The following is a 13502-nucleotide window of genomic DNA, read 5'->3' as shown; positions in this document are numbered from 1 at the left end:
GTTTCCTAAGGTTTCTGTCTGTAGGCCAAGTTCTGTCACGGCTCCACCCATATTTATCTCAAGCTGCTTCCTTGTGGGGAGCTCCACAGAAATGCTAAAGTTATGTGGGAGGGAAAATCAGGGAGCTCAATCTTCATTAGCCACCCAATGTGATATCAAAGTGTGCTTGGTTTTCTGTTAAAGAAGTATCACAGCATGTCTGTTCTGTGAGTGATCATGAACAATATCATAGAGATTTTCCCAGACTAATGAGTGTGTCAACACAGCAAACTTCTACATTTTCCTCTTCTACCTTCCTTATCTCTCCATGGTACTCTTTGATACAGTGGAAATACAAGGAGAAAGCGTGAGGGTACTGGATGGAGTGGCTATGAGGACTTGGAAGATTTTTTTGAGAAAAAAATACAATTTTTTAGTCACCCTATATATTTTTAAATATATATTATATGTATTTATAATGCTGTTTGATTTGAGTGCTGATCCACTCCTCTTAAGACTACAGGAATCTATTTGTGTAGCACATTGTACATTAAAATACCACCTCAAAAGCCACAGTAAGCTTGTGTTTGATTCCTTGAAAAATGCAGTCTGTGCCTTTGCTGTGCCACTTTGGAACCTGCACTAACTCAGCCTGTCTCTAGGTAAGGCAGAATGAGAGTGCCTTGCTGCTGGACATTTTTCCCTATTTATAGCTGCTGTTTAAGACCATAACTTTCAGATTTAGAGTACAGCTAAGACTTTTAAACAATCTGTATGAGAAGGACTGTCTCAGCACTCCACTATATTTTATTTTGAATTCTCTTCTCCCTCCATCCCCTTCCTCTTTCTCATAGCAGCATATAATCTCCAAGCAATTTATATGATAGTTCATCATAGGAAAGTCTTATGCTGCTGCTGTAGAACGAGATTTTTTCCAACTAATTTTCTATTTTGCTGCTGTAAAACTGCCAGAACACTTTGGTGAAAGGTAGATGGATATTCAATTAAAAACTTCCATACTAGAAACTTAGAAAATTGCTTCTTAGTAAAAGGCAGATTAACCTCAAGTATACTTCTTGCTGTCAGTTCGATAGTATTGCTCTATTTCTACTTAGGTTTGCCTTTCCTTCCTGCATCATCTGTGAATGACACTAACATCTGATTAAAAGAAATTAAATGTCCTTTTTACTCCCTGCTGATTCCTCTGATGGGCCTGGAGTTGAATACAAACCAAAATAAAGTACTACTGGCCTTTAAGGTTTCTCTATCAAGTTCTAAGATGGTCGTATTTCAAATATGAAGTGCCTGTGGCGTTTGGTTTTTGCTTTAGAAGTAGTCAGTGATGGTTGTTAATAAGAGATTGTTGTATTTGCTCTGCAACACACGGGTTGTGACACATGTGACACTTCCTGGGACACCTGTCCCTAAATAAGTACTGGAAAAGTCTGGGTGTTTCTTCAGGATCACCTTGGAGTCATGCTGAACTTTTCTAACATTCCCAATGTGAAAAAGTAGGAGAAAAACTGATAAAAGGAGATATTTGTCTTAAGTATTAGAAAGAAACAATAAAAATTTAGAATGGTGGAGGTTCCTTGTCTTCTCTTATGACTGGATCCCAGTCACTTCCAAGAGAATTTATTATCCCAGGGACAAAGATCCCAGCTCTGTCCTTTGAGACAACCTGGCCACCCTCCACACCTTCAGCTGACTGACACCAGTGTTTTGGAGAGTGGATTAAAATGTGCACTATTATGCATATTCCAGCAACATAGTTCTTTCTGAGATTTCAGGATTAATTTGGATCTGCAGATTTCAGTGTTTCAATGTGTTTTCTAATAATTAAAGTGTTATGCATTCTAAATTCTGGGGTTTTTAGGCTGTTTGATGTGTGCTTATCTAGAATGAAATTCGAAATTTGTTTTGGAGTCTTACAAACTATGTGTAACTGAATGCCAAAAAACAGTTGTGCTGAGAGGCTTTAAATTCTAGGCTGTTCCTGCACATTGATTGGAAAAGGGTAATTGACACAGGAAGGAGAGCCCTTAGTACTCCAGTTGTAGCAGTGGAGTTGAGGTAATTAATTTCTTATGAGGTACTTCACGTCTCACAGCATTACATCCATAGGGAGTATTCCACGAGGGCTTGGAGAGGAGGAAAATGACAATCTCATATTGAAGCTGTTGAGGAAAAAACCCTGTCTGTAATGAGAAACAGTTCCACATGAAGGAGTCCTTATTTGCTCACTTGCATATGATTTTCCATACCCCTTCAAAAAAAATATGCTTACCTGTTTATCACAGAAATAGGTTTTCTTGAGTCACGTGTCCTGAAAAAGTCACACCAGGGTGGGTGTGTTTAGAGTAGGGAATCTGTAGCACTGATGGAGGTGGTGATTTTCATCTTAAAGTACTTGTGGGTTATTCCTTTGTGTTTCCTGTATTAAAAAATAAAGGTAATAAATGTACTTCTAAATTAATTTTCCTTCCCAAGCTTTTGATGTGCAGTGAAAATGGGCTTTGAAATGCTGCATGAAAAGGCCTGGGAGCTTTTACCTTTTCAAAGGAAAAATGTCAGAAATGTCAGGTTCTGCCTTAACTGCCTTGTCAGAGGATTCCTTGAATAACTTCTGAAATGTTCACGCGAGAGATTTCTGAGGCAGTGAATAGTTCCATGTGAGTGGAAATAGTTCCATGTTTCACTGGGGTTGCTTGTGCTCGAGGAGTTAATTCCAGATGGGGGGGAACCAAGAGGTCTGGAAAACATTTGGTTTGAAAGCATGAGACATACCTGAAAAGAAGAACTGTAAACAACTGGTGCATTTATTTCTGAGTTCCAGCCCGACACAGACCTGTCCACTGAGTTCTGCAGGTTTGGAGGAGCTTGTTGTTTGGTTCTGCTGTGTTTAACCAGACCTGGCACCTCCAACCAGCAGTCTTGGCTTTCACTTGGACACTGCACTTTGAACAACAAGCTGAAAAATCAAAGGGTAAAATAATATTTCAATGAATTCTGCATTTAAGGGACAAATCCCCAAATCCCAGGGCCCAGTGGTATCCAGACTGGTACAAAGGAATACAAGGAGGTTCTGCTCCACATTTGGCATTTCTCACACAGGCAAACAGTTATCTGGGATTTCCTTCTCTCTGTGTGACCTTCAAGGTGGCAAACCCTTTGTCTCTTCCTAGCAAAGAGTGTAGCAAGTGGCATTAGTTTTATTTAGTTACTGATAACTGAAGCACGGTGTTAACTTATTCTGGCAGCTGTGAACCAGCTGGGGTAAATGAACACTGCAACAGGATTGAATTTATAAAGGTTCATGGGCTTCTTTGGGGCTTTTTTGAGACAGATGTTGTAGATGTCTTTACTTAGTTGAGTTCCACCACAGGATTTGAAAGATCAGGGTTTTTATAAGCTGTATATGCAAAAAAAAAGTGTGGAAATGTCCCAAGTAATGACAAAATTGCTTCATACTGCAAAATAAATTGTAAAATTGCTTTTTATACAATTTTCTTATAATCTTATGATTTTGATTAGAATTCACAGTGACTTTCTAAATCAAAAAAAGAACCATTTATAAATTCCATATGCAAAAAACCCCAAACATTATATGTTACACGCTAAATTTTAACAACAAACATAAAAAGGTTGTTGTCTCTATAGTGGCTGTGACTTGGTTGTAATGTCCTACCTAAGACAGTTTGTTTTTTGGGTTTTTTGAAATTAAGGTGCAATGTATGGGACTCTCTAATTGATGAGTGTGGGGTTATTTTCAATCAACATGCAGGCTGAAACAGTCAGTCATTTAATTAGAGCTCTGACATTTTTAAAGTTATTGTAGTATTGATTGGTGTTTACCTTTTAGCTTGGCTTCTTTTTTTTAATACTTCCATAGAGAACTGATTTTGATAAATGTGCTAGTCTTTTTTTAACTAAACCTGGTTTTGGATACATGGAACTCTATCAAAAGCTGTTTATCACAGAGTCATGGTGCAGCTGCTGGAGACGATTGACAGAGGGCAGGGGAAAGAAATTCTCCCTGGCAGGGTGGGCAGGGGCTGTCCCAGGTGCCCAGAGCAGCTGGGGCTGTCCCTGGATCCCTGGCAGTGCCCAAGGCCAGGCTGGACATTGGGGCTGGGAGCACCTGGGACAGTGGGAGGTGTCCCTGCCATGGCAGGGGCTTGGAGTGAGATGGGCTTTAAAATCCCTTCCAACTCATACCCTTCTGTCATTCTGGGATAAACAAAGAAAATCATGATAGTAGATTGGACTTTTTTCCTATTTATTCCTCCCAAGATTGTGCAATGACCATTTAGGAACAGACATATCCCATTAAACAGAACACGTGCTTAATTTCTGGCACGGAACATTAAATATGGGAACATTAGCCTAAGTACTAGAAGAGATGAGATGATCACTCAAGTAGTTCTGCCCATATCTTCCTTATAATCTCCTGATCAGTGCAACTATCAGGCAAACATTTGTGGGCCTTCAGGAGTATCAATAAAGTGAAATTAAAGCCCTTCTCAGAGTATCCTATAGTCCTTTGTTTGAGATCAGCTCTACAAAGTGTGCAATTCCTGCAGCCCTTGTTGCCGCTGGTGGCTGTTGGCATCTGCAGGGGTTTGGCTGGACACCTTTTGAGTCCTGCCAGGCTGTGCAGACATCAGGGGTTGTACCTGTGTACCTGGGGCTGCAGGAGGCTCTGCAGTGCCTGGCAAGGTCACAGAACCCCGCTGCTGGAAATTCCATCAAACCAGAGGGGACATGGCCATGCGTTCCTGCTGAGAATCTGCCCCAAGTGTGTCCTGCTCTCAATGGAAATCCAGCAGGAACCATTTTCTGCACATGTGGGTTTTGTGACATTCAACTAATGTTGTTTGCCAGTGTGGAAAATAGATGGGCCTGTATTATTTGCAGTACCCAGCATTTATCTTCAGGCTAGCCAGTGTTAATTAAAAATACTTATTTTCACTCTGTGGAATATTAATAACACTGTGACTTAGTGCGTGTAAAATGTTTCAAATGTTAAAAATGCATTGAAATAGGAACTGGATATTGCTTTTAGGACCTTCACAAGGGAGCCACATAGCTGTTATTTTTTTATATTTTGTAATATAATGGAATAGAATAGAATACAATATAATATAATATAATGTTATATGATATGATATGATATGATATGATGTGATGTGATATTATATTATATTATATTATATTATATTATATTATATTATTATATTATATTATATTATATTATATTATATTATATTATATTATATTATATTATATTATATTATATTATATTATATTATATTATATTATATTATATTATATTATATTATATTATATTATATTATATTATATTATATTATATTATATTATATTATATTTTACAGGAAAAAAACAGTAGGTAAGTGCAGAATAACTGAAAGGCTCACCTGCCTGATTTTTAAACTCCAGACCCAGAATAATGTGCATAATTCACATTTCCCTAAATCAGTCACTCTCTACAGGAAGGAACTATTTCAGGATAGGCTTGTATGAAGTCCAGCAGTCACCAGAAGGATTCCATTGCCAAGCAGATGCAGAGTATTTCACCCCCAGGCATGTGGGTTCCATGGCTGGGGATGAGCCAGCCGCACTCTGCTGGGTGTGGAGGTGTTGGGGTCAATCCCAGGTGGAGATCTCACGTGTCCCCCAACTGGAAAAGACTGCACAGGGTTTAGAAGTTCCTGAGGATTTACCCAGACTGGAGTGTGGGGCTGTTGATGTTTACATTTCTTCAGGGAAGAATTAGAGTCTGCAGTTATGAGGTTACCTGCAGTCTGGGCTTGTCCATATTCTCCAGCCTGAAGCTGCATTTACAGTGCATTTGTAGTGGATTTATTTCTTAGGGAAAACATGAGATGAAGAAGAATTTAATTTCTAGTTAGTTTTGCTTTCTAGACATTGACCATTATGTTAAGAATTTGAGAATAACGTGTCTTTAACTTGTTCACTGTTCAATATTTTATGCCACTTACTGCCTGAGGTTATTTAATATTAGCTGCTTCAAAGGTTTAGGTTAGCTTAGAGCCAGTTGTATCATTAGTGGCCACCTTTGAAGTTACAGATTACCAGAGAATTTGAAAAATATCCCAATATTTTACAATGATTTTATTTTTGTAGAAAAATAGGCTCTAAATATAAAGCTTTCAGAAGATATGCCAGTGCATTTTTGTAGTCTGAAAATGCATAGCCATAATCTGAGTCGTACCCACAGGGTTTTTCCTGGCCCTGTTTACCTAGCAGTTCAGAAGGGATCATTTTGTTGTCAAGGCTGACAAGAGCTTGCAAAGCATAATAGAGAAGTCATTATTTATACTTCAGTTCCTGTGTAAGCCTTGCTACAAGAAATGATGGCATTGCTGTGGAACAAAAGCGAGTATCCACTTCCAGGGATTCCCTGAAGGTTTTAAGGTGAGGTTCAGACCTTTCTCCAAGACCTGGTTTTGATCATCTGTTCCCTGCAAAGACTGTAGGCAGTTTCAGAGATAAGTCATAGGAGATTTTCTAAATCTCCCTGAAAATACAAGCTCAATTTTTAAAGCAGTTTTTCCTTTCAGTTGATAGGTATGTGATAATAATTTCAAGGCGTTTATGACATTGCACATTTTAATATAAGAGTTCTTTGCTTGCCATCTCTAATCTTTGTTTGAATATTAAGCTTATTGTCCTGTTCACAGGTTTCTTTAGTAAGGAAATAACTCTGATTGAAGTATGATACATAGATAACGAGCTTATACTCCTGGGTGCCTAATGAGATATTACGATTTTCCTATTAATTTTAATGTTATTTATAAAATGGGACAGTCATGCTCATAATAGAGACTTCCCAGTGTTTGGTAAGTGAAGTCCAAATAGCATGGTCAGTGTACATAGCTTTTGCTTGGCATTTATGAGAGTCTGGTTCTTTGTGCTGTAAATGTCATGTGTGCTGACTTTGTGTAAAGCTATTTGTGGTTCTTTCCTTTGGACCAGGGCACTCCAAGGTAGGGAGCGATGATTGCTTGCTTTAGACAAACAGAGTTCACCAGGCATTTTGGATTCTCATGTAGTGTCTGTACTAACAGGAAGAAAAACGAGTTCAAACCAGCTAGTAGGCACAGGAGTATTATGGTAAAATTGTAGGGAACAAAGACTGGGCAGTCCAGTGGAGTGTCAAGTACACCTTTCAAATAGGTAACGATGGTAGAAGCACTTTCCTTATAGATAGAAATAAAAAAATAAAATTGTTCAGAAAGTAAAGCGGATTCTCTTCAGACCTCTCAAGTATCTCAAGAACTCAGTCTACTAGATGCTGAGGATGAATGTGCTGTGGGATGAAGAGATTGCCATTTCATGGGCAGTGTTTGCATTGCAACATCTTGGACATTTTGAAACTCACCCATTCTGTTTTACAGAAGGAAAATAAGGAACACTGCAGACAAAAGCATAACCCAACTGCATTGTGGGCACCTGAATTTATACACTGTTTATAGAGAGAGAACATTATTTTTCACATGAATAGGGTATTAATGGATTGCCATAAATATTGTTGTTGTTGTTGTTACTACTATTATTAATCATCATCATCACCATCATCACTATCATCATAATTCTGTTCATGTTGTTGATTACCCTGGGAGTATTACAGAAATTCAGAAGTTAAGAAGTGTTTATTTTGTTCCTGTATACTGCTTCTAAAGCATATGTTTTGATTCAGCAAATTATGCTTAACATCACAAATTGGCATTCTGTGAATAGTGTGCTACTGGCTCTTGAAATGTATGAAAAATACTATGAATGTTGGAAAAATCCTTCGGCATGTCCCATTTCCCAAACGCTCTGATGCACTGGGGACACACAGAATGTGCTTGCTGGGGGATCAGTGCAGGCAGGCAGTGAGTGTTTTCTGTTCTGTTGGTTGCAGGCTGACAAGGCAGAGAGAAGCGATGCCTTGAACGAGGCCATAGAAGGGATGTGCAAGAGGACCAGAGACCTCCGCAGGCAGGTGAGCACCTGGGCCAGTGAAAGGTGGGAAAAGGCCTTCAGGGATTCTTCTCCAATTTGCTATTTTCAGTTTATGCATTTTGAAAATATGATTTTTTTTTTCCCCATAATAAAATGTATTGAAGACAACTACACCATTCCACAGAATATTTATATATATTACATACCAGTTTTCAAAACTCTGTGAGAAAACCCTGCCAAATGATACTGAATATATATCTGTATGTATACATGTCTAGATACATTTGCTGTAGATATCTATCAGTGATGTATTCTGGCCATCAAGATATATTTAATTTTCAATAATCTTGACAGGCACCTTGAAGGAACTACTGAGTCACTATGGTGGGTCTTTATGGTTGTGAGACCTCTCACCACACAAGAGGGTCCTTGGAACACCCAGTCCACAGTCTGCCCCCCATTTTACATCCCAGTGTCCTAAAACTAATGTGAAACATGGAGCAGGATCCACACCTTCAGTGAAGGGAAGAAGGTTAGCAGTAGGCATCAGCTGTGTTCACACCCTTTCTCTGCAATAAATATCTTGGAGAAAAACTGCAAATTATGCTGGAAAGTGTATAATGTGCCTTTTCAGAAAGAAAATCCCCTGGAAAGTCAGTAGTGCTCTCAGCCAGGCTGCCCCAACCAAGTGCATGAAAATTTACAGCTGCACAGAACAAGAGCACACCTCTTTCATCCTGTCTCTAGCTCAAACTGTTTATCGACTCCCTGGTGGAAGACTATCCCTCCCAACTTCACATTCAGTCTTGCAAGCCAGCTTGTGCTTCAAGACGAGGAATAAATTCCTTCCTGCTCCCATAATCAGTCAGGGGAAGCCTTGAAAAATGAGAATATCATATAAATACAGTATTTTCAACTAAGTAGCTATTTGGTTTCTGCTTAGATTCTGTCCAAAATGTGTTCAGTGCAGAGACCTGCATCACCAGCTCAGTGTATCTAGGAACCCTTCCATTCATTTCCTTCCAAGAGTTAATTAAACTCTAGCTTAAAACACTTTATTGACTCTGTTACAGTGGTTAAAAGCTGTTCACTAATTCAATTTGTGTCTTTCTGTAAACCTTTGGAAAACGTTCAGGCTGGATGTAATCATGCCCAATTTATAGTCAATCTAGAACCAGTAATTTTCTCTTACCAGAACAGCTCTGCTCTTCTTGACATTTTTTCCACTGGAAAGCATTTATGAGAAATATTTTACCTATTTCCTCCAATTCTATGTTCATACATATGAATTGCATAAGAATTGTTTTAGGAGGAGTGCTTACTGCATGCCTAATTCCTGATCTGGGAGACAAGAAATAGTGAATTTGTGCATGCAGATACTGCAGCAGAGTCTTACTTGCTTTCACTTACAAACATTTGTTATTCTGTCTCCTAGAAATTTTACAAGAAACACGAAAATTGTTGTTTGCTCTACTCTTACAGCTTTTATGATACTTTATTTTTTTAGTACACTCTGAACCTGTGCTGGTGTTGCATCAGGTGCTCTCAGTGGATTCAGGGCTGTGGTGTGCAGTGTGCTCTGCTTTCAGGCATGACTGGGACTCTGCAAAACTAGCCTTAAAGATGAAACCTTATAAAGCTGTATTTTTAAAATCTCTTCAGTGGCAGCCAGCAAAGCAAACCATCAGAGAGGTGCTGTCCCAGTCAGCTGCTGCCCTGGGCCCCTCTGGAACACCTCTGCACCCCACAGCGAGGGGACTGAAGAAGGGCTTGTGTCTGGCAAGACTGAAGGCAGCAGTAGCTGTCCCCACAACAGGCAGCTGTCAAAACTCTCAGGCTTTTCAAGGGAAGTTGTTTGCATTCATTTCAGGAGCTTGGCCAGCACTTCCAGGGATTTTAAACTGATCTTTGTTTTGATTTGAACTTGTATTGTGCTGGAGATGTGCATGTCATTTCTGTGTGTGCAGTTTTACCTGGATCACTGCTTCCCTGCCAAGGAGAGCTGCACAAACAGCCAGGAAGGAATTGCATATTCGTTCTAATTTGTAATTATGTGAAATTACCATCCTCAGTTCTTGCCTCCCAGTTCTTTCCCAGTGTAGCATGAATGGACTGCACAGATGTTTCTCCTGTGGTTGTTCTGCTGGTTTGTTGTTTTCATAAATGTTATTCCTGGTGATATTCTTACGTTTTTATGTAACTTCTTCATCATGGGTAGCTGTTTCTGGACACAGAAGAGATGGCCTTGCTGGCTCTGCTTCAAAATTGGAAAGGGAGATCCCTCAGGAAAAACTGCTCTGAGGTTTGTGCAGGACTTTTGCCAGGGTCATCTAGTAAGGCAAGAGGCAAGTGGAGGCAAACAGTTTTCTGTGCTCATCACTGCTGGTGTTGAATAGTGTTGCAAACAGCTGCTGGCATTTTTTTCTCTACCCTCCACTGTTTTTGACAACCTTATGCCCCATGTTTTATAAACAACATGTTCCGGTGGTTTTCTTTTAATGCATTTTGATATCAAAACAAAAATTCTCCATGCTTCTGTAACAGTGTGCTCAAAGGGTAAGACCTTGCATCTTAAGAAGAAAACAATTTGTCAGACATCCTCCTCCCCCTCCTCTCCCTCTTCTGTTGGTGTCTCTTTCACTTAAAAATACGAGAAAAAGTTTAATTATAGCACAATAACTTTCCTAGGACTGTGTGCTGGCACTACTGGTGCTGTCCTTTGCTCCTATGCCTCCCTCCTGGCTACTCAGCTTTTAGCATTTGGCCCTACAGGTGGCCAGAGTCAGAAACAGACTTACCAAGTCATGGGAGAAATGCTTGTTAGGATTAGCATGAGAAGAAATAGATATTGCCTCAGATACTCCTTTTTTCTTTTGTCTTTTCCTTCTTTTTCTGTGTTGTATTTCTTTGTTGCAACTCTCAGCTTCACGTATTCCTTTGCAGAGCTGCAAGAGGAACATAATTTCAGACTTGTTTGTGTTCAGCAAAGACACAGCATTATCTCTGTTTTTTTGAAGAAGTGATTTTGCTGCATAATTGCAGGATAGAGCATTTCTTAGAACGAAATAGTAATGATAATTTCTGTTTGAGAGGTTAATTAAGCCGAGAAAACCAGTGACAAGCTATAGCAAAGAATTATGTAATGAGAGATAAAATGAGGCTGCTGGTTTGAAATTGGGTACCTGAAGCTCACCACAAATGTGCCTGAGGTTACTGTAGTGACACTGTGCTAAGGCTGTGGAAGTCCTGCACTCGGGGCGGTACAGAACTCCAGAATATTTCTGGTGGAGATAACCAATCATTTGCCACAGGTATGACGGTTACACAACTTTTTGTTGTTGTTTTTTTGTAAATGGCAATCTTAATTTTTAAACTGTGACTCTTCAAGGTCACATTCATGTACCTAATTTTAAACAGGCAAGAATATCTGTTTTCTTTAGTGGAGCCTTTACAACAGAGAAATCTTAGGAGGTAACTTGGCAGGACTGGAGGTTCAATGTATTTTATTTCTGGAAGTAAAACTTTCTAATAACTTTTTTTTATTATTATTTTTTAAATTCCAGCCTGAATAAAGCTGAGAATGTAAGAAATCCAATTTTGTATTGGAATCCAACAGCCTCTGTCTTTGTAAATGACTTTGCAAACATGCAGTGTGTCCAGACAGTATATCCTAATGTGGTAGGCTGCAGTAGGTTAGGAGACAAAGAAGCCATTCCAAACATAAATTGCTTGTGTTTGTCTGTCCCTCTGGTAAGTCAAGGAAAGCTGACTTGAGGTGCTGAGGCTATCTGAAAGCCAGTGGTGGAATTCATATCCAGATCTTGTCTGAGAATCAGCAGATTTCCCCACTGCCCTTTCTGCTGTGCATGGTCACTGCCCTATCTGCAGACACAGCAGCATCAAAAAGATTGTGGGGTTTTTTCTATTTTTCTCCTGGTAGGAGCCTTTACTGCTACTGATTTTTCACACAGATACCTTGGAATAAAACACCAAGTGGAAACAGTGCTCTGGCAACAGTGTGATGAGCTTAGAAACATTTACATCCTTCCCTGTTCCAATCAATATCTTCTCTATATACTGCAAAAATTCTGGACTGGGAGTAGGAAATTCAGTGCATTTAATAATAAATTGCATTTCATCTATTGTTCCAGTTGGTATGTTTGTTGTAGTGCTGCATGATCTAAATGAGCAGCTGTCATGTGTAGGGAACATGCAAAATAACCTTTTAAGTGAAGTAATGTCCCAGTGATCGGTTACAAGCTTCTCTGAAGCCGAATTTCAGACAGGTAATTTATAGCAGAATGTTATACTTCTTTAATAATTTAAGTTAGAAGTTCAAGAACAGTTAATTTAAGCAGAGAAAATTGAACTCCAGTCTCATTTATAGATCTTCTTGCTCTATTAATACATTATCAGGTGGCACAATCAGTAATCTCATTGACATAATTACCACGAAGGCTGCCATTCTTCAAACCAGACCGTGTCACTGGGTTTCCCAGAAAGAAACACTTGGGTAGTTTTGCAATTATGAAGTCATGGGATGTAGCTATTTTGTGAGTACAAACATGATTGAATTAATATTTTCTTTGTAAGATTAAATGACCTTCTCCCTTGGCATCTGAATTACAAGGGAGAATACCCAGGAGATACGAGGTCTGGGCTAACTAATTTTTCACATGTAACATCTCTTAAGTAGCCTGTTCATCAAGGAGGAGGAATATTTGTTTGGCTCCCTGGATTTCAAGAGAACCAGTACATGTTGTAGTGTTTTATCTGTACAAACACTTACAAACAGGCATATTTACCTAGTGGCATATTAAAGTTGTCCTTCAAATGAAATATATTTCTCTGTGTAACACAGAACTTGTAGCTGCCACAGGTCTCAGACCTACGTTGCCAATAATGCAGGAGTACAGTCTGTAGGTGTTGATGTTAGAAACAGGGATGGACAATAATTACAGCAGACTTTAATGAGTAATCCAGTTAGCAGGTACTGATGTACTGCTTTCTTCTGCAGCTCCGGAAAGCTATCATAGATCACATCTCAGACTCCTTCCTAGACACCACCGTTCCACTGCTCGTTCTCATTGAAGCTGCTAAAAATGGAAGAGAGAAAGAAATAAAGGAATATGCTGCTATATTTCGAGAACATACCAGCAGGCTTGTGGAGGTATGTTTGATGGAATTGCACTTTTTCTGGAATATGTGGTGTGAGTGGCTTGCCACTGAACACTCCCTTTGCTGGCAGCTATCAAAAAATGTTCAGGGCTGGCATTTCAGGAAGGAATAAATAAGTGGCCTTGGGTAATAGTGAATGTACTTCATTTTCCTGTAATGGTATGTAGTAGAACACAGGGTTTTGTGCTTGTGTAGCATTTCATTGCATAGAAATTAGATGGTGTGCAATTAGAATTTGAGAAATAGGTGTAAGCCTTTCCACTAAGGTGTTCTGTGGGAGCTTCACTAAATGTGTGTTTCTGGGAGTATTGGCTCACAGCACTCAGGACCTGCTGCCCAGAGTTCAGGAGACA

The 13502-nt window shown here is 39.3% G+C and overlaps 1 protein-coding gene across 5 annotated transcripts in view; it reads left to right on the top strand.

Moving 5' to 3' along the window:
- Positions 1–13502, top strand: part of CTNNA3 (catenin alpha 3) — a 399590-nt gene that overhangs the window by 226039 nt on the left and 160049 nt on the right. For all 5 annotated transcript variants that reach the window (XM_086900642.1, XM_086900643.1, XM_023930192.2 and 2 more), the window contains 2 exons: positions 7931–8011; positions 12989–13141. In XM_086900642.1, coding sequence (XP_086756768.1) covers positions 7931–8011; positions 12989–13141 — 234 coding nt within the window. The remainder of the gene's footprint in view (positions 1–7930; positions 8012–12988; positions 13142–13502) is intronic.

The sequence above is a fragment of the Cyanistes caeruleus genome, chromosome 8 (assembly GCF_971803275.1).
Source record: "Cyanistes caeruleus chromosome 8, bCyaCae1.hap1.1, whole genome shotgun sequence".
NCBI lineage: Eukaryota > Metazoa > Chordata > Aves > Passeriformes > Paridae > Cyanistes > Cyanistes caeruleus.
This window is presented reverse-complemented; position numbering and strand designations above follow the sequence as displayed.